At 40.9% G+C, this 25231-nt stretch overlaps 1 protein-coding gene and 1 long non-coding RNA gene across 3 annotated transcripts in view; one reads left to right on the forward strand and one right to left on the reverse strand.

Moving 5' to 3' along the window:
• The window catches only part of rxfp1 (relaxin family peptide receptor 1), a 145596-nt gene extending 121694 nt beyond the window's left edge, over positions 1–23902 (forward strand). For both annotated transcript variants that reach the window (XM_033633738.2, XM_033633739.2), the window contains 4 exons: positions 1–230; positions 16161–16571; positions 17640–17858; positions 19841–23902. In XM_033633738.2, the coding sequence (XP_033489629.2) occupies positions 1–230; positions 16161–16571; positions 17640–17858; positions 19841–20247 (1267 nt within the window). In that variant the 3' untranslated portion in view covers positions 20248–23902. The remainder of the gene's footprint in view (positions 231–16160; positions 16572–17639; positions 17859–19840) is intronic.
• Positions 111–25231, reverse strand: part of LOC144463838 (uncharacterized) — a 27930-nt gene continuing 2809 nt past the window's right edge. Inside the window, exons 2-3 of the long non-coding RNA XR_013491843.1 lie at positions 20016–20107; positions 111–240 (exon numbers count right to left, since the gene is read on the reverse strand). This is a non-coding gene — a long non-coding RNA (uncharacterized LOC144463838). The remainder of the gene's footprint in view (positions 241–20015; positions 20108–25231) is intronic.

The following is a 25231-nucleotide window of genomic DNA, read 5'->3' on the forward strand; positions in this document are numbered from 1 at the left end:
CTACTTCAAGAAGTTCCAGTACTGCGGCTATGCTCCTCATGTGCGCAGCTGCAAACCCAACACTGACGGCATCTCATCCTTTGAGGACCTGCTGGCCAACATCGTGCTGAGGGTCTTCGTGTGGGTGGTCTCTGCCACCACCTGCTTTGGCAACATCTTCGTCATCTGCATGCGCTCGTATATCCGATCTGAGAACAAGCTCCATGCCATGTGCATCATCTCCCTCTGCTGTAAGTCACACTGCATTTAAAGGAGGGATGTGGAGGAAATTGTTTTATTTATAGAATATCCTTCACCCAGTACATCACTTGCAGTAATATACATACCTCTGAGCCATTTGGGGAAGGAGGGTTTGGGATTTACTGCCCCCAAAACACACATTTACCGAGGATAAATAGTTGGCTGTTTGACGTATTTCACATTTCAGTTTACCCACATTTATATCTACCACTTCATTATGTTTATAGACATGTCTACACTCTCTGGAGTTATGCCAGGTTCGGCAAAATACTTTAATTTTCTGCTTGTGAAGTAAACATTCCTCTAAACCCAGGAGGAAATTGGAAATTAGTTCCTACCGTGTTTATCAGTGCATTTCATCATTACTGGTTTCACATTACGCACACCGTTAGACACCCTTAATGAATAAGACGAAATGTCAAATTACAAAATCTCATTCCAGACTGTGATGTAAAGATTCAAGAAATTATTCATCGCACAAAATTTACATAAATTATGGAAACTGCTCAAGGAGAGCAGTCAGTGGTTCATTGAAGAGTAGCACTTTAATTACCCCATCACTAAGATAATGAAATATATGCATAGGTAAACACTTACAGTAATTTGATGTCAAATGCTATTTTTGTGGTATACACTCAAAACCAAGCTGCAAAAACTACTTAACTGAGGAGGACAAAAAATGAGGGTAGTATCAATAAACAAATAAATAAATGTATAATTAAATACTCGAATTAATAAATAAATATGGAAATAAATACACAAATAAAAAAATGTGGAAATAAAGAAATAGATGGTATAGATAAATACAGCAACAGGTTATTATATATATGTAAATAAATAGATAAATAAATGCAAGAGTAAATAAATTGATATGAAAATCAATAAAAAAAGGATGAATAAATACAGGAATAATTAAATGAACAAAAAGATATAGAAATTGTATAAATAAATTCAGGAACAATTGAATAAATAAATAGATTAATAAATACAAAAATAAATTAAAATAAATCAAATTAATATGGGAATCAATAAATGAATAAAGAAATATATAAATTGTATAAATATATATGGAAATAAATAGATACGTAAAAGAAATAAATAGTATAAATAAGTACAGCAATAAGTAATTATATTTGGAAATCAATTAAAAAAATGTATAAATAAATACAGGAATAAATAAATTAATCTGGAACTCAATAAATAAATTCTTCAAATAAATATAGGAATAATTAAATGAATAAAGAAATATAGAAATTGTATAAATAAATACAGGAACAATTGATTAAATAGATAGATTAATAAATACAGAAATAAATTAAAATAAATCAAATAAATATGGGAATACAGAAATGAATAAAGAAATATAGAAATTGCACAAATAAATACAGGAACAATTGAATAAAGAAATGGATTAATAAATACAGGAACAATTGAATAAATAAATAGATTAATAAATACAGAAATACACTGAAATAAATCAAATAAATATGGGAATAAACAAATGAATAAAGAAATATAGAAATTGTATAAATAAATACAGGAACAATTGAGTAAATAAATAGATTAATAGATACAGAAATTAATTAAAATAAATCAAATAAATATGGGAATAAATAAATTAATAAAGAAATATATAAATTGTATAAATAAAAACAGGAGCAAATGAACAAATAAATAGATGAATAAATACAGAAATAAATTAAATGTAATCAATTATGCTTTAGACTGAGGCTCTGGACTTCTGACCTCCATAATATACAGACACAGAAACACAGAAATAAATTAATGTGGATGATCAAAAATGTCGAAATAAATTTAAGATTTTATTTATTTATGCATTCATTTTGTTATTCATGCATTTATGTATTCTTTCATTTATGTGTTCCTTTTTCTTATTCATAGATTTATTTATTGATAGTTAAGTAATTTTTCATTCTCTATACTTAATATGAATGCATCAGCTTTAAGTAGAAATGTGTGGTGGAGTGTGGTGTTTGGATATGGGAGAGGGAGATTATAAATGAAATGAAATAACAGATTAAATTGAATTAAATTCTACAGTAAGAAAGACTATTGGCAGGGAGAAAGTTCAACAGGAAATGAAGCAGAATTTAAGAGGACACTCTGGAGTTTATCGGTTAAAAATGAACAGTTGTATAGTCACTCCGATCTGTCTGCTGAATACAGCGTTTGAGATAAGGCTACATGTGTGTGCTCATGTGGAAAGACAGGAAATGATCTGAAGAAGAGAGGTAGCGCTGACACTACACAGGTTAAGGTCTGATAAAAGCTGCAGTCAATTCTGCTTAAAATCGAGTGTGTTTTCCTTCACGTTTTGGCAGGCTTGCCTCTCAATGACAAACAGTGTGGGTCTCACTGTGATATTATAGGTCACACGAGGAAATGGATTTCATGACAGTGTGGTGCTGTAGAGAATATAAAGCAAACAAATTCATCTTTAAAGGAAATTGCTGGTATTGGAAGTCAATAAATGGATGTAAGTTGGAGTGTACATTGATTTTGTTACTCCCAAGAGAAATTTTAATCCCACTGGTAACTGCGCAGATACAGAAAACGTAAAAGTATATTGAAAATAAACGTTCAAGACAACCTATATATATATATATATATATATATATATATATACTTACTATAAGTCTCAAAATGAAAGAGCTGCAAACATAGAAAGCAGAAAGTTTGTGTTACATTGATTATCTCTTTCTTTTACTCCTACATCCACAATGATGTCCAAGCAGAGGACGGCAGTTGTTATTTAGTATCTTATTGTGGGGCTGACTCACTTTATATGTTGACCTTTTAAAGGTTTGTTACTAAAATGTCAGTGGGGGTGGTTTTCAGTCGCACATTAATTTCTGGTAGCTGAGATCCAGACAACATTAAAGCTTAAGGTAATTAAGACGGGGGCGCTGGTGGCTTAGTGGTAGAGCAGGCGCCCCATGTACAAGGCTGTTGCCGCAGCGGCCCGGGTTCAACTCCAGCCTGTGGCCCTTTGCTGCATGTCACTCCCACTCTCTCTCCCCCTTTCACGCTTGTCTGTCCTATCCGTTAAAGGCTAAAAAAGCCCCAAAAAATATCTTTAAAAAAAAAAAAAGGTAATTAAGACAGGCAAAACAGTTCCAGTATTATTCATTCATTGCTTCTTTTGTGTGCAAGCGGGATGTGTCTAAATGTTGCTGTTAATCCAGTTATTAAAGAAGTGAAACAGTGATGCAGATAAATTCTGAGTCACCGGTATTGTGTTTTGGAGCTGCAGTAAGAATTCAAGGAAAAGTTTCACTCCCCAATTGACTAATTGTTTAGCAATTAGTCACCCCCATGTTACCTTGAATTTGTGAGGACAACTTTGTTTTTCTGGCATACTTTCCATGGCGAACAAAGAATCCAAAAATGTAGAAAGTTCTTGGTGGATTTAGGTCACAAGGGGGGGCCACATTAAACAACAGCAAAACCATATCAGAACATCTATTTAAAAACTCTCACACAACTAGTGCAGTACAATCCAAGTCTCATTTATCCAGTCATATGCTCAGCAGGGCTGCCTATGATTAGGAATATTCCTAGTTGACCAATAGATGTCATTTAGGGCCATTAGTCGACTAGACATGTCGACTAATGGCATGACATGTTTATGATATTAATTTAATTATTAAATGATATATTTTGGGCGGGGCAACACAATGGTTTGAGTTGAAGGTGTGAGAAAGAATAGTATCAGTAACATTGTTAACACTGTGCTACATTACAGAGAAATACAAAACCGTACTAATGAACCTTCATTAATATAGGCCTATATTTTATCTACAAGTGCACGTCACACACTGAGCGAGCTGCCTGTTAATGACGCTGTGGGCTAATGGGCATGTAGCTACTTCCATGTTTCAGATGATACGTCATGTTTGTAGTCGACCAATGAAGATGAGTTTACATATCACCTTGGGTTCGTCCTTCACCTTCTCAAAATGATCCCACACTTTGGATTTCCTGCCCGACATGTTATTAACTAGCCTGTGGAATAACTACAGGTACCAGCCCTGGAAATTAGGGGCCATGCACATATGCTGCATCTTTAACCACTTACATATAACCCATTTACCTGAGATCCTGAGTGCAGAGCTGATCTTCTTCCAGGTGCTGTTTATAAGTGTGTAGACCTATCGTCTGTGGGACAGATGTAAAGCTCTGGGTAGCCCTGCTCTAAAATGATCGACTTTTCTGTATTTATCAGACTGAATATTTACAGAAGAAGAGAAAGATATCTGTTGGCTGTGATTGGTTTGTAACGTGACTCCTGTCTGACTGCTGAGCGTGGTCACTTCCTGTGTCTGTCCTTAAATTAAATTCCCACAAGGTCCAGTCATACACAGTACAGGCCAAAAGTTTGGACACACCTTCTCATTCAATGCGTTTTCTTTATTTTCATGACTATTTACATTGTAGATTCTCACTGAAGGCATCAAAACTATGAATGAACACATGTGGAGTTATGTACTTAACAAAAAAAGGTGAAATAACTGAAAACATGTTTTATATTCTAGTTTCTTCAAAATAGCCACCCTTTGCTCTGATTACTGCTTTGCACACTCTTGGCATTCTCTCCATGAGCTTCAAGAGGTAGTCACCTGAAATGGTTTCCACTTCACAGGTGTGCCTTATCAGGGTTAATTAGTGGAATTTCTTGCTTTATCAATGGGGTTGGGACCATCAGTTGTGTTGTGCAGAAGTCAGGTTAATACACAGCCGACAGCCCTATTGGACAACTGTTAAAATTCATATTATGGCAAGAACCAATCAGCTAACTAAAGAAAAACAAGTGGCCATCATTACTTTAAGAAATGAAGGTCAGTCAGTCCGGAAAATTGCAAAAACTTTAAATGTGTCCCCAAGTGGAGTCGCAAAAACCATCAAGCGCTACAACGAAACTGGCACACATGAGGACCGACCCAGGAAAGGAAGACCAAGAGTCACCTCTGCTTCTGAGGATAAGTTCATCCGAGTCACCAGCCTCAGAAATCACAAGTTAACAGCAGCTCAGATCAGAGACCAGATGAATGCCACACAGAGTTCTAGCAGCAGACCCATCTCTAGAACAACTGTTAAGAGGAGACTGCGCCAATCAGGCCTTCATGGTCAAATAGCTGCTAGGAAACCACTGCTAAGGAGAGGCAACAAGCAGAAGAGATTTGTTTGGGCCAAGAAACACAAGGAATGGACATTAGACCAGTGGAAATCTGTGCTTTGGTCTGATGAGTCCAAATTTGAGATCTTTGGTTCCAACCGCCGTGTCTTTGTGAGACGCAGAAAAGGTGAACGGATGGATTCCACATGCCTGGTTCCCACTGTGAAGCATGGAGGAGGTGGTGTGATGGTGTGGGGGTGTTTTGCTGGTGACACTGTTGGGGATTTATTCAAAATTGAAGGCACACTGAACCAGCATGGCTACCACAGCATCCTGCAGCGACATGCCATCCCATCCGGTTTGCGTTTAGTTGGACGATCATTTATTTTTCAACAGGACAATGACCCCAAACACACCTCCAGGCTGTGTAAGGGCTATTTGACCAAGAAGGAGAGTGATGGAGTGCTGCAGCAGATGACCTGGCCTCCACAGTCACCAGACCTGAACCCAATCGAGATGGTTTGGGGTGAGCTGGACCGCAGAGTGAAGGCAAAGGGGCCAACAAGTGCTAAACACCTCTGGGAACTCCTTCAAGACTGTTGGAAAACCATTTCAGGTGACTACCTCTTGAAGCTCATGGAGAGAATGCCAAGAGTGTGCAAAGCAGTAATCAGAGCAAAGGGTGGCTATTTTGAAGAAACTAGAATATAAAACATGTTTTCAGTTATTTCACCTTTTTTTGTTAAGTACATAACTCCACATGTGTTCATTCATAGTTTTGATGCCTTCAGTGAGAATCTACAATGTAAATAGTCATGAAAATAAAGAAAACGCATTGAATGAGAAGGTGTGTCCAAACTTTTGGCCTGTACTGTAGGTTTGGATTTATTTTGACAAGGTACAGCTCCTAACAGAGTTTTATGTTTGTCTGTTGTTGTTTTTTTCTGCAACTAAGCAACCAATGAAATCTTGCCATCTAATGACCTTTCTGGTCGACTAACGTTTGGTCGACTACAGAGCATGTGAGCGGAAGGATTTTGTGTTGAGCGAGGAGTGGCTATTTTTTTTAAAAGGTGGAGCGGAGCCTTATCTCTCGCTCCAATTTCGCTCCGGTCGCTCATGCCCCACGCAGAATGCATCTTTGCACCTGCGCACACACACACTATTTCTTTCAAAACTATGGAGTTTACTGTGTACTTCAGAAAAGAAACTGAGAAGAGAAGCAGCGGTACCTTGGAGAACAGTCCCTAACTGCGGGGAGAGGCAAGAGGTCTTCCCTGGAGGTCGGCCGCTTAACCTGGTCTGTCTCCTCCACACTTTGACTTATTTCCACCCTGCCGACAGCAGTACCGTGGAGAACGGTCCCTAACTGCAGGGAGAGGGGAGAATCTACCAAGCTCATGTTTTATTTGTGAATAGAAGATTACAGGTTAGGGTAGTACGACGCAGTTTTTTTGAGCGGAGTGGTGAGCGAGTGGAGCGGGATAAAATTTATGATGGAGTTGAGCGGAGCGGAGCAAAGAATGTGCAGAACCATGCGGAGCGGATGAGCGGCGCAAAGTGACAGGTCTGCGAGCGAGGAGCGGAAATTTTCACCCGGTCCGCTCTGCTCACATGCTCTGGTCGACTATTAGGGCGCAGCCCTAATGCTCAGTGCTTCCCAAACAAGTGCACTTTTGCTAAAACGTACATGCTATATTGTAGGCAACTGGACTTGCTTGCGTTTCTTGAAGACGTTTCGCCTCTCATCCAAGAAGCTTGGTGGCCAGTTGAGTCAACGACTCACATGTGACCCTAGCGACTCCGTAAGGGTTTACACCCACACAGGGTTTAAAGCCTGCAACTCTGTACCAGTCATTTAGAACTGAAGAAGCTTCTTGGATGAGAGGCGAAACGTCTTCAAGAAACGCAAGCAAGTCCAGTTGCCTACGCTATAGCACTTACGATTACCATGACCTGGATGACTGAGAATCTCCACCGACATTTTGCTAAAACCTTACTTGTAAAACTAAACAGAATGTGAAACTTATCAGTGCTCTCTTCAAAGCCTGACTCCATTGATAAAAATCAGTAATTTTACCTCGATGAACACAGGAGCTGCAGGTGTACAACTGCCTGTTTGTTTGTGTTACTGTGTGACGCTGGTGAATCTGAACTAACCTTATGAAACACAAAGGTCACACAATAACACAAACAAACAAACTGATTGAAGCAGCGGTAGACCAGCAGTAACCTCATTGAACTCAGAGGACTTTGATCCTCAGCCTGAGGTTAGCTTTAATCTTTTACACCTTGATATATTTTCATACAGAGTAATCTGCATACTGCATGTATATGTCCTTATTAAATAACTAAATGACAATTACAAAAAGCAGCTACACGGGCAAAAATTATTAAATTATTTTGTGAAATGGTATTTAGAGACCCACATTCATGTGACCAGTATTAAAATAAAAAAACACAGAGAGTTTTTCATGACGACATATACTGTGTGTAGAATTTAAAATGCCCTTTGAAGAGCATTGGTATGTTTCCATATCAAAGGACGAACTATCAGGAGGGTTTCAGTGATGAATTTACTGTATTATCAAAGAACTAAACATCAAGTAGTGACTGGTGATGTAGTAGTGAAGTCCTCTGAGGGTTTAAGTCATGGGTTAAATTTCAGCTTTGACAAAGTGTCAGCAAAACCCTGTGACGAATGTGCTGAGGGCAGAGAAAGCAGGAGTAAAAGAAAACAACTTGTGGGACTGGGATTTATTTATGATTTTTTTTTTTTTTTTTTTTTGTGAGTTTTGAGAATGAAAACTTCTTTCAAGGTTGGGCTTGGGGCCAAATGAATAAATATCTCTAAGGATTAAAAGCCAAAAGTCTGTGCACGGAAGCAGAACCATACAATTTTTATAGATATACAGATGCAAGGCAACAAATTTTAATTTTACGCTTCATTATTTTGCCTAAAGATAGTAAGCTTTAGAGGTGCTGGAGGGAGGTTTTGTCACCTTCGGACAGAGCCAAGCCATTTGTTTCCCCGTGTTCTCAGTATTTATGCTGAGCTAAGTTAACCGGCTGCTTGCTCCTGATAAATATTAACCGTACAGATATGAGAGAACCCTCTCATGCTTTTAGCAAGAGAGCAGATAAGCATATTTCAATCAGAAAAGACAGGTGAATGAAGTGAAGACAACAGATTATGGGGATACAAATTAGCCCTGAGCAAGATACCCCCCCCCCCCCCAATGGAGTCCAGACAATGGTTGTGGTGGTGGTGGTGTTGGTGGCTTTTGACTGTGCTGAGCTGAAGCTGAAGAATCTCCGAAGACAGACTGTGATCGGGAGGTGGAGGGTGTGCATTACTGCAGCAAGAACATATTAAAGGCAGAAAGAGTATCATCCGAGTACTCCAGCTTCCTCCCACAGTCCAAAGACATGCAGGTTAATTGGTGACTCTAAATTGCCCGTAGGTGTGAATGTGAGTGTGAATGGTTGTCTGTCTCTATAGCCTGATTTATGGTCCTGCGTTAAATCAACGACGTAGCTATGTCGTAGGGTACGTGGCTACGCAGGAGGCTCGCTGTAGCGTCCGGTGTAGCCTGACGTGCACCTCCCAAAAAATGTAACTACATGTCGAGGCAACGCAGACCCAGCGCAGACCGAGAGGGCTGTGATTCGTTTGCTTGGTAGCAATGCATTTTCGGTTCCGTATTTACAGATTGCGCCATCTCCGCCATCTTTAAACATCTTCTGTTGCGATGTAGATGTTGCAGTATTAAGGCCCATTTATGCTCAACGTTAAATACGGATACGGACGGAGCCGTCTGTCCGTGCTCTGTGTTCATTTCTCTGTGACTGGAAAAGCCGGAAGCTAAACAAAGAATCAACTAGAGACGACAATAGCCATTCAGGAAAGGAACGCAGCCCCCTACCGCTCTGGCGGTGAATTGCACTGCAACGAAATGGAGTGACGGAGAAGTTCGAAGGGTTCACGACAGCGTCCCGGCAACAACGTAGGTACGTCATAGGTACGCCGCAGGACCATAAATCAGGCTTTTATGTGTCAGCCCTGTGATAGTCTGGCCCCGTCCAGGGTGTACCCTGCCTCTTGCCCAATGTCAGCTGGGATAGGCTCAGGCACCCCCTGCAGCCCCTAACAGGATAAGTGGTTATTGAAAAAGAATGAACGAATGAATGATGGATCAGCTGATATCTTAAGGCCCTGACACACCAAGCTGACGGGCGGCCATCGGTCAGTGTTGGGCCGCCGTCGAGCATCCGTGGCCCTTGTTGCTGTAGTGTGTCCCGCACCATTGCTAGTTGGCTTTTTTTTTCTGCCAATTCAGCATGTTGAATCTGCAGCGGTGGTGGCAACAGCAACAGCAGAACCCGTTGGTTAAGGAAATCACTCTGATTGGCAGTTCACCTAAGCATACAAGAGGAGAAACGGAAGTGAGGAAAGTAAACAAAGAGCTAAAGTCAAGCGGGAGTGAGATCAAAAGAAGCTTGTTATATAAGGTAAGGTTATTTTTCTTTGGCCATTGAGCTCTTAGCAGAAATAGTTTGTGATGGTTTGTGTTATTGTTTGCCGGCACGTGGTACAGATGCTTTGTTCGTCCAGCATTGGACTGTGTTGTTAATGTGCTAACTGGCTAACTAGCATTAAGACTGTCTACCGGTTTCCCAGCTTGAATGACGATGACAGATGACTGCCATCCGCTGGTGTGGAGTTCTTTCACGCAGGTGCAGAACATACATGTTTGGTGGCTGTCAGTTGAAGTCTTTGTGGTGTGTTCATATGCAACTTGTTTGCCGAAACACAGGTGACGTGAGGCTTTCGAGTCATTTTTAACAAGTCCTAGTTTCCTATTATGTTTTGAGTCACTCTAATGCGCCACCTAACCAGGCATCTCAGGAACCTTTAATGGGGCGTGGAAGATGCCACAGGGTGACAGTTTTGAACTACTGTGTATTTGGTTAATCTTAGTTTTTTATTGTTGGATGAAGTTGTTTAATACCCCATGGATTTGAACGTTGTTTTTCTAAAGCAACAGGCAAACAATCAGTTCACAGCGTCATCTTGCAACTCTCCACACATCCTGCAAATCATTTAGCCCTAAAACCAACCAAAGCACCCCTCAACAAACAGTGAGTAAAACTAAACCAAAGACAGTGACTTCATCATATCTCCTGTTATGGCACCTGTGGATGGCTAATTTTGAACTTAATTGGAAATAGCAACAGGGGGCTTTTGTCACAGCTGGTTTTCTGATGCGGATTTAATGTGTCTCTAATTGACAGACCTAGACAATGACAGTAGCAGCATTGTGAAAGATTGGGTGCAGGGAGTGAATGTCAGATAGTATGACTAATAAATTGCAGGCTTAAGCATGCAAAAGTATCGTCTTCCTGACTGAACTTTTGCTAAAGCTTAATTCCCCCCAAATGTCAGAGTACACGTTTCAACTTAGATATAGCCCAAATTCCCCTTTTTGCTCTCGTTCTCTATTGCTGTATGTAACAGTCTGTGTCTGCTTGAAGTGAAGCTTCTCTGGAGGTGTGTTCAAAACACTGTGTTTATTTTTGATGAATACAAATTGTATTTGCGTGTGAAGCTCCACATTGTACACCTGACCCCTGTTGAGTAATCTGAAATGACTGGCAGTTAATGTTCTGTGATTATATACACATATGTGTATTGTCAGCAGGGACTGGATTGATAAGGTTGGGCTGCAGGATTGAGACCAAATATCACTTCTCAAACAACATGCAGGGTACTGATTTAGATTTCTGAATGTATGCTGTTGTTGTGGGTGAGCCAAACAAACCGGGACCCACCCACTTGTACAACTGGCCCTTCCTTCATGACTGGGAGAACATATATTTTCCTAAGTTTTATTTTCAATTATTAAAATGAATTTATCATTCATTAATTTTGGAAGTCTTTAAAATGGAAAAGTTGACTTTCTCTTTGAGGATCCAAAAGAGCAAATTCTATCAAATCTGAAATGCACCGAACGAGCAAACACGAGCCAATCAGAGGCCATGGTTTACAGCTAAGGTCCGTAAACTGCAGAGGGCATGGGACGCTGCCTTCAGATAAGGAGATGGAGAGGCTCTCAGATCATCAACAGCTGAGCTTTTCCGGCCCATCAGAAAAGCTAAATGCCAGTATGCACACATCTAAAATCACTTCTGAAAACAGTTTGCTTTGGTTGAGTAACTTAAATACCACCCACTGGCTTCACTTATAGACAAACACAAGCAGAGTCCAAATTTTAAAGTTCAGAATTTGTTTTTGTTTTTTTTTTAAAGATATTTTTTGGGACATTTTTTGCCTGTAATTGACAGGACAGTGAAGCGTGAAGGGGGCGAGAGAGAGGGAGAGACATGCAGCAAAGGGCCGCAGGCTGGACTCGAACCCGGGCCGCTGCGGCAACAGCCTTGTACATGGGGCACCTGCTCTACCACTAAGCCACCGACGCCCCTAAAGTTCAGAATTTGTATTGAAAATGAATATAGGCAGGGGGTTACAGCACAGGCAAAGGAATGATGTCATTGTCCACAGGTAACAGATGTAACTACTGATGATTGATGATGTGACTGACAAATGGTTTCTGAAAAACAATAGAAAAAAGGCGGATAAAGGAAAAGGCATTCATCATAAATATAGCCTTAATGGCACAAATACATGACATAAACATTTAACAGTTGTCACAATACAGTATTGAAAGGCTGGAAACAAGGTGCTAACAATGCATTAATAGTCGACAACTGCCACAATTAACATCTGTGATTCACTGATTTAACTAAACAAAGAACAAAGGAGACCAATTTTTGATGACTGCTAATGTTTCCTACACTGAGAAACATGAATAGTAACAAATCATAACACAAAGCGAGTGCCCTGCATCACAAACAAATGAATCAAATTAAGAAATGGTGACGTGGCACAAACCTGGCAGTGTGCCAGTTCGGCATATAGCTAACAGACAAACTGGATTCAAAGAAAATGATTAGCCTCCTCGTCCCCAAGGGCAAACAAGACAGTAAAGTGGACTCACATGGGCAATCACTCATCGACTCAGTCAATATGTTTGGACAACTGGATGAGATAGAATAATATGAATCACGGCCCTTGGACACTTCCTCCTTATACCTGGCTGTATTCAGTGCGCCCCCTGCGCATCCAGGAAGTTCATATTAAGTGCACCATGAACAGGAGCGTGCCATGAGACAGCTGCGGTCAGAGGAGACACAGGGAATTCTTCACAGCTTTTGCGATACTAAGGACACCAGGCACATGTGGCACTGCATTCAGGCCCTAATGGACTACAAAACAACTACACAGGTTGACAACAATGACATGGATCTCCCCAACGCATTAAATAGCCTCTCTGCACGATATGAAGCCCAAAATTACACAGCAAAATGCAAGAGCCTGCAACTGCCTGTAGAGCAGACATGACATCTGGACAGAGGCGACGTGAGGATGACACTATCCAGAGTCAACCCACATAAAGCTACAGGACCAGACAACCTACCAAGGTGTGTGCTCATAGGCTGCATTAACCAGTTGGCTCATGTCCTCCTATCTTTAACATCTCGCTGAGCCAGGCTGTCATGTCCGCAGGCCTCAAAAATTTCATGTTTCCATGATGACCGCCCTATCGCGCTCACTCCCATCATGATGAAGTGCTTTGAACAGTCATGGGACATATAAAATCTTCCCTCCCCACCTCGCTGGACCCTCTCCAATGTGAATACTGCACCAACCACTCCACAGATGACTCCATTTCCTACATCCTGCATTCTGTACTGTCTCACCTGGACAACAAGAACACCTGCGCCAGAATGCTGTTTCTTGGTTTTAGCTCAGCATTCAACACAGTCATCATCCAGAGGCTGGCAGGTAAACTTCCCACACTGGGCATCAACAAATGCCTCTGTAATTGGATTTTGGACTTTCTGACAGAGAGATTGCAGTCAGTGCATATTGGCAACGGGACATTAGGCACCATCACGCTAAACACGGGCACCCCCAAAGGCTGTGTGCTCAGCCCACTGCTGTTCATGCTGCTAACTCATCACTGCTCTGCCTAACCTATCTCTCAATGTGGAAAAAAGAGATAGTGGTGGACCTCAGGAGGCATATGATCACTCTCCACTGTCCTTAAACGATTCAGCAGTGGAGAGGGTCAGGAGCACCGAGTTCCTGGGTGAGAACATCACCGACGACCTCAGCTGGTCTCTTGAAACAAACTGTGCAGCCAAAACACCTCCACTTCCTTCAAAGTCTGAAGAGAGCGAGCTTACCCCCACCTGTCCTGATTCTACAGAGGGACTGTGGAAAGTGTCCTGAACAGCTGCATCACAGCATGGTGTGGAAACAGCAACATGAGTAAGCAAAAGACCCTGCAACAATTTTTTAGAACTGTAGAGAGGATCATCGGGGTCTCTCCTAGAGGTGGTGCACACACGGAGCCTCTGCAATTGTTAAAGACCCCTCCCACCCCTCACACAGTCTGTTCCCCCCAGCCATCAGGCAGAAGGCTCTGCAGTATCAGAAGCCATTCCACAAGGTTCTGCAACAGCTTTTTACCCCAAGCTGTTAGATTTCTAAACACTCTGCTGCATCCACATCATGAGGACTCAAACACAGCATGGTCATTTACTGTGTGACCGCTCAGTGACTTTGCAGAGACTGAAAAACCTGTCCACTGCTTTTCACTGTTTATTATCCTGTCTGTGTGTTTTTAATATACTCTGAAACATATATTGTATCATTTTGCTGTTTTATCAGTTCATTATATGCAGTATTTATTCCTCTGCACTTACCTATTTTTATTCTTCTGAGTATTCGCAGTGCACTTTATTGCACTTTAATGTTGTCCTGTCCATGTTGAATGTTCTTTACTGCATCTGGATTCATGAGTACTGACATTTCATTCACTGTATGCTGCTGTATATCCTCCTGAGACCTCAGCTTCTGTTTGGTATGCATGTCTCCTAGCTATATGGGATCAGTAAGTAGTTTATAAGTATATAAAACTAAATGTGTTTAAACAGGAAGTAGCTGTGGAGAAAGAACAATTATGTTTTCATATGGGGACTATGTGTTTATCTTAATAGTCACAAGTGTGTAATAAAGTATAAAACTCGTCAACTGTTGTGCAAAAACTAAATTACAAATAAAGCAACAAATCTTTAAGTCTTGTGATTTGTTCATTGAGAAACTCTGCATGAATTTCCCTCGATCCATACTCCAAGCTGGGAATGTCCTGTCACACCTGATTGGTCCCAATGTCCTCAAACGAGATGATTATAAAAGCTTGCTAATTTTGTGTCGGGATCAGCTAGAGACTGACTTGGCAGAGATGGCTGCCATCTTGCTTTTACATAGATTAGCGTATTGTGCTCTTACTACCACTAGATGGCACAAAAAATTGCTCCCTCAGCTCTCATGTATACAGTTACGTTTATTTACAAAGTGTGTGACGGGCTGATGTATGTATGTTTTTTCTTAAACAAAAAACAATGAGAGAAAAATTTGAAAGGCAGGTAAAAGGACAACTGTTGCGTTAATTGTTTTAATTCTGCATAACACAGGTAATTATTATGGTAATTATCTTTCCCATATCTTTTGTTTTATAAGCCACAGAAAAAAATCTATCCAGTAGATAGATTTGCAGTCACCGTCTAATTTCATAGCTGTAAGAGGAACCGAAAACAGTTTAGGAAAGACAGAAGATTAAGCTCAAAAATTCCTGCCTGACTCAATAGCCTCTATATTGCCTTGAAAGCATGGACAGTTTGTGTTGAGACAAGCTTATGCGCTGCTCTGTCTTGTTTAAAGCCAATCTAGTTCACCCAGCAGTTCATTTCTCGCTTTCCCTGCAATCAACTTAAACAAATAATATTTCAGCCAGATCGTCCACGCAAGATGGTGTTTCCTTAAATAGAATGAATATATTTATCTATATGATAGATGGGACACCATGTTTCATTTACACACGATATGAGCAATATACTCACATGCATGGCTTGTAATGAAAACACACTGCGGCAGATGAATAGTGAGCTATCTCTGCAGTGAACATGTTTTAGAAAAAAAAAAAGATCTGAAAAGTGTCACAATCAAGCAGACGCCGTAGTCGCCTGCAACAGCATGACATCGGACATTTCCGTCTTGGCGAGACTACAAGATGAAAACCATCAACGGAAGGCAAACACAATTAACTTCTATAATTAAAAGGCCAACATTACTTTGGCCCATCAAAAATTGAAATCCTGGAGCTGTCCCTGTTTTGTATGCATCTATATTCTGTATATTCAGTATGTAAAATAAAAAGCCAAGCACAAAATCATGTTCAGAACTCCTGCAGTGTTTTTGTCTTCGTTTCTTGACATGAAAGCACGGTGCTCTCTGCGCTCATGCTGTATGTTATGTTATCTCCTCTTTTGATTGTAAGACTTCAGAGCAGATGAAGGTAGAGCTGAATGTAAGCATGTATGGTTCATCCCGGGTTTCTTCTCTTTTGCATTGAATGTTTGAATGGTTGCTGTCAGTCTGGTTGTCTCATATGTCTCCACATCACAGAGCAGAAGCCTTTCATGTAGGACCATATCTGCATTTGGTTTGATTTTATTCTCACATCTAAGAAATTATACTGTGGTTTCCTTTGATGAAAACTCTCGAAAGAAGACCTTATATATCAGACAGTCCTTGTCTGATATATCAGGTTCAATAGATGTATATGTTTTAAACTACAGCTCTCCTTCCCTACAGGTGCAGACGGGCTGATGGGCATCTACCTCTTCATGATCGGTGCATATGATCTGAAGTTCCGCGGCGAGTACAACCGGCACGCTCAGGCCTGGATGGACAGCAGTCAGTGTCAGGTCATCGGCTCTCTGGCCATGCTGTCCACTGAGGTATCCGTCCTTCTCCTCACATACCTCACTCTGGAGAAATACATCTGCATCGTCTACCCTTTTCAGTACTTGACGCCTGGCTGGCGACGAACTGTCACCATCCTTCTCGGGATATGGGTGTTCGGCTTTGTTGTTGCCCTTCTGCCACTGGCCTGCAAGGGGCTGTTTCGCAACTTCTATGGGACCAATGGAGTTTGCTTCCCGCTGCACTCCGAGCAGCCAGAGACGCTTTGGGCTCATGTTTACTCCATCGTCATTTTCCTGGGTGAGTATTTGTTCTTGTAATAATCCTTTGAGCTTTTTTGCTTGTGTTTACTTGTTGTTATTTTAGTCATTTACTCACGCTAATTGTAAAAGCACAGTCTCATTATTTAGTCTACTACTTACTTACTTATTTGTATTTATTTCAAGCACCAGCCTTCGAGTCTGAAAAAGTAAACCAATACTGATGTACCAGAAACTGCAGTTCCTCTAATGGCCACTTAAGCGTGGCTCCAAAAGTTAGTCAATCTCCAAAGACCCACATGTTAAAATTAAGACCCCAGGAACAGCGCCAGCCTTTGAAGCCAATTTTATCTAGTGGCCAAAAGTGGAATTACACCGTCTGCTACGTCATGCCATGGGGCCCAATAAGACTTTTTCCCATAGACTTAAATTGTCAAAGAGACATCTGTGGATACATTTTTTTGAGTGTCACAACCTCTGTGAAATGACTCGTTTCAATTTCAGGATTTGGTCCATTTGGTCCATTAACATTTCAAAAGTCTAGAAGAGCGGCACGATTAAACAGTTTAATCCCCATTCAAGTTAGCGGAGCGCTAGACCAGAAGTTGCTGTAACTGTCAGTATTTCAGTGTGTTTTCAGTTCAAGTTAATTGTAATGATTTGGTCACCTAAAAAGTATTGTTCAAAGTTTGGTTGTAACAAAAGACCGTCTAAGTAGTCAGATGTGCAGTTTTTTGGTAAGAGCACTTTGTTTTTATGGTTTTCAGCCTGTCTTTGCCAGCACAATTAGCATTAGCATTGTCACAGGTAACCATAGACTGTAATGCACTGTGCTAACCAAGCTAACAGCTAGCTTTAGGGTTAGCTCTTCCCTCCTGTTCAAATAAAGTCACTTCTGGCAAAAGCCAAATGCCAAACTCAAGGCTTCAGAATGGGAGTCTGCAAACCAATGAATGACATCAAAGTGGCTACATCCATCATTTTTATACAGTCTATGATTTACTTGCATGTTGATGCAAAGGTTTGTTATAACTGCACATCCACAGTGCAAATATGAGCTATCGCAGTTGCATGGCAATCCAGAAACTAACCAGATATCTCTCTGCAGGTCTGAACTTGGTGGCATTCCTCGTCATTGTCTTATCCTATGCAAGCATGTTCTATAACATCCAGAGAACAGGGACGCAGACCACTAAATACAGCAACCACATCAAGAAGGAAGTGACCATCGCCAAAAGGTTCTTCTCCATCGTCATCACCGACTCCCTTTGCTGGATCCCCATTTTCATCCTCAAGATCCTGTCGCTGATGCAGGTGGAGATTCCCGGTACAGTAGAAGCGCTATAACCATTCAAAGGAATACTGAAAATCTACATTTTGAGTATCAAACACGCCCCCTCAGCTGGGTAGTAATTTGGCTTTAAAAAGTTTGAAGCCTGCTCTTTTGTGCAGGAGCAGCAGCTGGAGTGTTCTTGAATTCGCAGCTGTTGGATTCAATGACAACCCAGATTTGCAGCAGGAAATAAGCATCAAAAGCCCAGTATGTTCTGAATAATTGCTGCTTTGCTAATAAATCACCAATTTTGCCACTGTCATCTGAACTTGGCATAGCTTGAATAGCATGACACAGAAGTAAAGGATATACTACACTATTCACTATATACTATCTATACTAGAGCCACCCTCTGAGCTGAAATGGACATGGATGCTCAAATGAGAGATTTTTAGTAGAGTGTTTCCTTAAGGGTGTTCTAGGCAGGAATTGCATGCATTGGTAATTGTTTGTAAACACTATTGAGAGGGAAAATAACCCCAGATTCGTTTTCTTTTGCCATATTTGTGTTTTTTGTGCTGTGATATGGATTTTTCGCAGCTTCCCCTTGGACGTGTGCTATTGACATTCTGGCACAACACAGCAAAATAAAAAGAAAACACAAGCAGAGAGAGCTGGGTCTCTGCAGATAAATACATCACCACACACTTCTAGTGGGTCACAAGTGATAATTAAGGTCCTGTCTACACATGTACAGATATATTTTTAGAAAGGATATTTTTCTCTGCATGTTGGCCTCTTGTCCACACGCACTAAAACCTAGGTTTGTTTCAAAATGCCTTCTTAGGTGCAGATTTTCAAATCTCCAGTTACTGTGTATCTGTTTGGATGTGTAAAACGAAGCGTTTGGGAGAGATGACATTGTCTTCTCAATTGGCGCATGCCCACATTTGGTTTGTGTGATGAGCATGAGGCAGAAACAACAGCAACAATGGCGGACTACCAATGTATTTACACTTTGTTAGCTCTGCTTGGTCTTGTGATTTCTCTACACTTTGATTTAGTATTACTGCATCACTTCATAAACAGGGGCGTCTTCTGAGCCCAGTGTTATTTGGTCCACCTCAGCGACGTCTGCTTTAAAGTCCACCAGAAAATATGGTTTTAAATCACTGAGTCTGGCTGAGCCAGCAGGTTGTGGGACAATAGCAAGAGTGGGATTTTTATCCACGAGAAGTAGAAGTAAAACTTTCGCATGTCCAGAGCATCAGTCATAACTTTGAGTGAGCTCCTTCGTCCTTATATCAAGGGGGAATCAAAAAACAGCTGAAGTCATTTTGCGTTCTAGTGTGGACGGAGATATTTTGTAAAACAAAACAGAGGGCAATACTATTGTTGTCTATGTACATGTAAACAGGGCCTGAGAAGGATTACTTTTACATGAGTCTATACATGATTTCTTAGGAAAATCCTGCATATTATGTCTTTAAAGTACTGCATTGCCAATATGTCATTACATTTTAAAGTAGTGTTCCCAGTAGTTTTCAAAAGGTGTTTATCACTGTATAAAGAGCATTTAACTGTAGTCACCATAGTGCAGATTATACCCAAATGACCCATTAGTGTTGTGCAGAATCCATTACATACATAACCTGGTGAGCTGTGGCTTCCTAATTAGGTCCCCTGTTGAGATAAAGGGCTTTTTTTCATTTATTATATAAAAAAGTTTAATGAAAGAGTTTTATATTGAAGTATTTTCCCAGCTCTTAACCATGGCTGTACCGACCATTGAGATCACCGAGGTCAGGATCTCTGTATTTTTTACGAGGTGTATACCTAGAAATGACTTCACTTTCGTGTGGCAAAGATATTATGATGTTGAGTGTTTTTTTTACCTTGGTATTTACCTCAGTGTTTCCAAAACCCTGCATGCAGCCCTGCTCGTGACCACATTAAACAAACATGATAATCTTTAAACAGACTATATTCCAGCTTTGTTGTTTTACCTGTGTCTTCTGTCTTTTATCTCTCTGCAGGTACCATCAGCTCGTGGGTGGTGATATTTATTCTGCCCATCAACAGCGCCCTTAACCCGATCCTGTACACGCTGACCACACGGCCTTTCAAAGAGACCATTCTGCAGGTATGGGCTAACTACAGGCAGAGAAGGCCTCTGCTCAGCGGTCACCCAGCTCATCACCGGTCGCTCACCTGGCAGGAAATGTGGCCCCTGCAGGAGAACAGCCACGGCCCCACTGCGGGTCACCCGCTGGACACAACAGGCACGATAGCCAAGCTCACCCCTGTGGAAAATACCAACGAGGGATACAATGACATTAACACGTGCACACAGCAAGCACAGAAGCAACATATCGTGCTGTCAGTGTGCTCAAAGAATCAAACAATGCCTCTCACACCCAGCCACACATGCACAAACAAATGACCTCAGCAGATTAAATGTAATTCAGACTTGTTTATCTCAGTAATTGATTATACACGTGTTAAAGGAACAGTCCTGATTTTCCGCTGTTTCTCCTTTGTGGTTCATCATTAGTATTCATCAGCGTTTTTGAAAATCCAGCTGTGTGCATGTCTTGCCCAAGCAGCAGCCATCAGCAATAGATGAAATCCCTTCATGTTGGCTCCAAAAATATATCTATCAATACAGAGCAGAAGCTATGCCCCATTTATGGTCGGGCTTTTGTTCCACCAGCTCAGTTTAATTTCTCACAGAGAGCTTCTTTGATCTCTCTTTCTGAAAGTTTAATAGGCTATATTGTCCATTTTGTCTGAGCTGAATAATTAATATTAAATATACTGGCAAGTAAAATTTGGACAACTTATCATCTCTAACAGTGATAAGACAGAAGAATTTGTTAGAACCCAATAACTTCAGCTGCCATCAAACATTTGCCTCAATGGCTCAAGGTCCAGATTCACCAAACCAACTTTAGAGAACAAGCAGCGATAAAGGCTCCCTGCTGTGTAGCCTGACATCACTGTGTCTCAGCCAAAAAAGTTGCACAAGAACACACTGCAGAGACTGCAGCTGATGGCCAACCAGCATGTACATTCTGCACCTGTGTGAGGGGGAATAACTCTCCACACCAACAGACGGCAATCGTCTGTAATCCTGGAAGACCATCTTGATGCTAGTTAGCAAGTTAGCACATAAACAACTAGGGATGCACCGAATATTCGGTAACCGAATATATTTGGCCGAATATTGCAAAAAAACACACATTCGGTATTCGGTGGAATAAGTTAAAAGCAAGGCCGAATAATAGCAGCGTGTTTTGATAACGCAATCAAACAGCGTGCCATGACGGGCCGAGTAAAATGTCGGCAGTGTGGCGATCCGCCCGTCACTGCACTTGCATTTGCGACTAAAAATAGTTTTGAGCGAGCAAAATAGGCTTAAATCATTCAGCACGCTGTGCGAGCAGCCTACAGATTTCAACCACCAGCAGAAACGAAAGGCGAATCCCACCGATTGTGGGTTGAACGGGGGTCACAGACACAGACAGTAATGCATTCCTGTCAAATACGGCGGCCATCGGCGGAGAAGTCGGCTCCAATAATATCCTCTTCTTGGCGCCATGACTGCCCACAAGTACCTGAACAGCCGAGCCAGCAGAACACAGGTATGTGACGTGTCAGAGGAGAAACGAGCCTTTCACGGCCCACCAACCTCACCGCACTTTAGGGACTGTTCTTTACTTATGAAGGGACTGTCAGGGGAGGAGGGTGGCTGGTTGATTCTTATTTTATTTATTTATTTTATTTTGATCCCCCCTATGTTAATCACTGATTGATGCTGTTTTTGAAGTATGAATAAGTCAATAAGTAATTTATTCCACTGAAATATCATTGATATATTATAGAAAAGTGATTTATCTTTTCATAAATGACAAAAGGCACATCTGCCTCATTTTCGCTGTGGTATCGTGATACTACTCAGAACCATGATATTTTCATTGGTATCATACCGTGGGATCCAATTTTGGTACCGTGACAACACTAATCTGGAGGGGGTTCATCTGCAAAAACTAATGAAAAACTAAACAACGATATTCGGTATTCGGTACTCGGTATTTGGCCAAGCGCTTAATATTATTCGGCTTCGGCTTCTGCCACAAATTTTCATTTCGGTGCATCCCTATTAACAACACAATCCAGTGTTGAAAGAACAAAACGTATCTACCAGGAAAACAACAGTACAAACCATCACAAAACATTTCTACTAAAGAGCGCGATGGCTCAAAAATAATCTTACCTCATGTAACAGGGTTGTTTTGGTCTCACTCCTTCTTGACTTTAGATTTTTGTTTACTTTCCTCACTTCCATTTCTCTTTTCGTGAGCTGAGCTGAACTGCCAGTCAGAGTGTTTTCATTCACCCACGGGCTCCAGTGTCGCGGATGCCAATTCAGCATGTTGAATCAGCCAAAAGAAAGCAAGGGGCAACAATGTGGGACACCCCGCACCAACGAACGCATAGACACTCACCAACGACCCAACTTTGACCGTCAGCTTGGTGTTTCATGGCCGTAAGACTCATTAAATATGATGTTATTGAGAGTTTTTAAGCACATCTTACTCTTCGTAATGGAGTTTGCTACACAGTGCTCAAAGAGTAATTTTATTTGTGTTAAAATGATGAGGTGTTCAAATTTTACTTGCCATATTGTAATCAATGAATGGTTTTATTTCAAACCAAAAGTTAAAAATAATAATAATAAAAGCAAACAAGACAAACATTACAGTGTCCGAAAAGGAGTAGGTAGAAGTAAAACTTATATGTCCCTACCCCTTACATTTCTTCTTTTAACTCGTGTATTAGGTTATTCAACAAACTCCCAAATTTATTTACAACTATTATACAACTATCCCCAGTCTATTTACCACCCAATTAAGATAGACAAGGTGGAAACTCTTCATCAGTGGCCTATGTTCCAAGAAGAATACAAAAGCCCAAGTAAGTAAGTACAGAAGTAGATGTGATTATTGTTTATGAATGGAGCAGAGAGGCCATTATCGTGGCATCATAATACCAGTAGCTGTAAATCTGTCCTTGCTGTTGTGGTAGCCAGTGACCCAATTAAAGTGCAACACAGTGATGCACTGATGACACTAATGCAAAATGATTACATGGGAGACACATTGCAAAAACACCACGACAACGAACTCTTATGTTCCAAAGATAAATATTTAGAATAATTGTAGATTTTGACTGTAAACATCAGAAATAGTAAATGCTAAGATAGGAAGCACACAAGTTTAAAAAATTACTGATTTTAGCTCTTAATGCTGCTTACAATTTATTTAAATTTAAACTAAAAGGAGCACAACTTGTATTTGTTTTTTATCTTTGCAGCAAGTTCATAGTAGTATTAGTAGTTTAAGCTCCGGCACCCGACTTACTGCAAAGAACATTTTTACATCAACTTAATTTAAGTTTCAGTATTTATCCAGTCTGCTGAGGAGAGATCCAATAACTTCTTTTTTATTCTGGTCTTTAGTCCATCAAGTGTTTTCTGTGTTACCTCTGCCACCAAAAATATTTTGTGGAAATACTGAATGTAATGTATGAGACGTGTCCTGTATGTTCAGCGAAGAATGTACTAAATCTGGGCAGGAGAAACTCCCCAGCTGGTCTGGGGGTTTGAACCTGGACTCAACCCCCCGCTACACCACACAACACATTTTATATGATCTGTACAGCGAAGACATCATAAACTCTTCTGTGCATACTTTGTTCAATGAACTACTGATTCCTGTGGAAACTGACCTTTTCAGACATTGTATATGTGTGAACATACAGCAAATATGTTGTAAGAAAATAAATGAGTTATAACAGTGGTATGTGAATACACTGTACGTGCCATTTGTGTTTACATTACATTTCCATACGTGCTAAAAAGACGAAGACGCCAGCAGTTTTCTTTGGATACACTGATAACGTCTGCAGTCTTACATTAAATATTGATGGGGAAATGTCTTTAAACATGTTTTTATTCAGTTTGTTGTATTGAATTGTGTCTTACGATATGTTTTGTATTTTTGTTTTACTTGAATTGTGGACAGTAAATATATCTATGCCCCACATCTGCTTGTTGACTTATTTATTACTGGGTTTATATTGGTTATTTATCTTCTGAGTTTGGGCATTGATATTGTCTGTGTCTTAGGCTCCTTGACAAATTAAAAAGTACTCAGTTCAAGTTTCAGTTTATTGTCAAATACATCTGAAAAAGTACAGGGCACATTCAATATAATAAAATACTTAAAAACCCTTAAAAGCAACATATAATTAAGGGTGCATTCACGCCAGGATAGTCCAGAAAAATTTCACACCACCTTTTGGTTCGGTTCACTTTCACACTGCACTTAATCAAGCGGACCAAACCACCTGGACAACGTCACGCAGTTACAACAGCTGCACGTTTGGGGGCAGTGTTGGCCAAAACGACCACTGACCAGGCAGAAAAAAAGCATGAGGAAGAAGAAAACCTGGCTCATCGATTGGCCAGGACCGAAAACGGAAATCCATCCCCTTCAGCCGGCTTGGTCATCACAAAAACACCAAACACCAAAATGCGATGCGCTCTACCTCACTTCCTCTCTTTGGTTCGCTGGATAGTCCATTTGCTTTTCCCACTGTAAGCAAACCGCACCAGTGAACTGAGACCCCCAGGTTTCAAGCGCACCAGGGTTCGTTCGTTTGGTCCACACCAGAGTTCGAATGAGCGTTCACACCACTCCAAATGAACCCAAATATCCGTGGAAGCGGACCAGGGTACGTTTAAAGTGGACCAAATAGCGCCAGTGTGAATGTGTCCTACAACAATGGCAGCATATAATAGAACATAAATAATCCACAGCATCTGCAGTCCTTAAGAGCTACTGTTCAGCAGTCTGACTGCCTGGGGGTAAAAACTATCTGAGGCAGGAGGTCTGAGCCCTGATGCTCTGCAGACGCTTTCCTGAGGGAAGACAAGAGAAAAGGTTGTGTGCTGGGTGACTACTACAACTTTGTAGTGACTACAAAGTGCTTCCTTCCTGCAGCAGGTGGTGCATACAGTATATCCTGTATCTGAGGTAATGGTGATCCCATGATTTTTGACACTGTTTTCAGTATCCTCATCAGGTGTTTATGATCCTGTGTTGTGATGTTGCCAAACCATACCAGTATGCATCAAGTCAAGATGCTTTTTCAGGTCAAGTACCACTACATAAAAATACTTATTTGAATCTGCATTCAAAATTAGTAAAGTGCGTCTTCTGCGTTATGGCTGCACTGCCTCAGTACTTTGGCTGTATGTGTTCTGTGCTGCTGTCCCTTTTCCCTCCATTGTAAATCTGCCCAGGTGTGCTGCATTGCTTAACGAGGTGCAGTGCACCTGGCATGGAGGAAGTGCTTAGCAG

Source organism: Epinephelus lanceolatus, chromosome 7 (assembly GCF_041903045.1).
Source record: "Epinephelus lanceolatus isolate andai-2023 chromosome 7, ASM4190304v1, whole genome shotgun sequence".
Taxonomy (NCBI): domain Eukaryota; kingdom Metazoa; phylum Chordata; class Actinopteri; order Perciformes; family Serranidae; genus Epinephelus; species Epinephelus lanceolatus.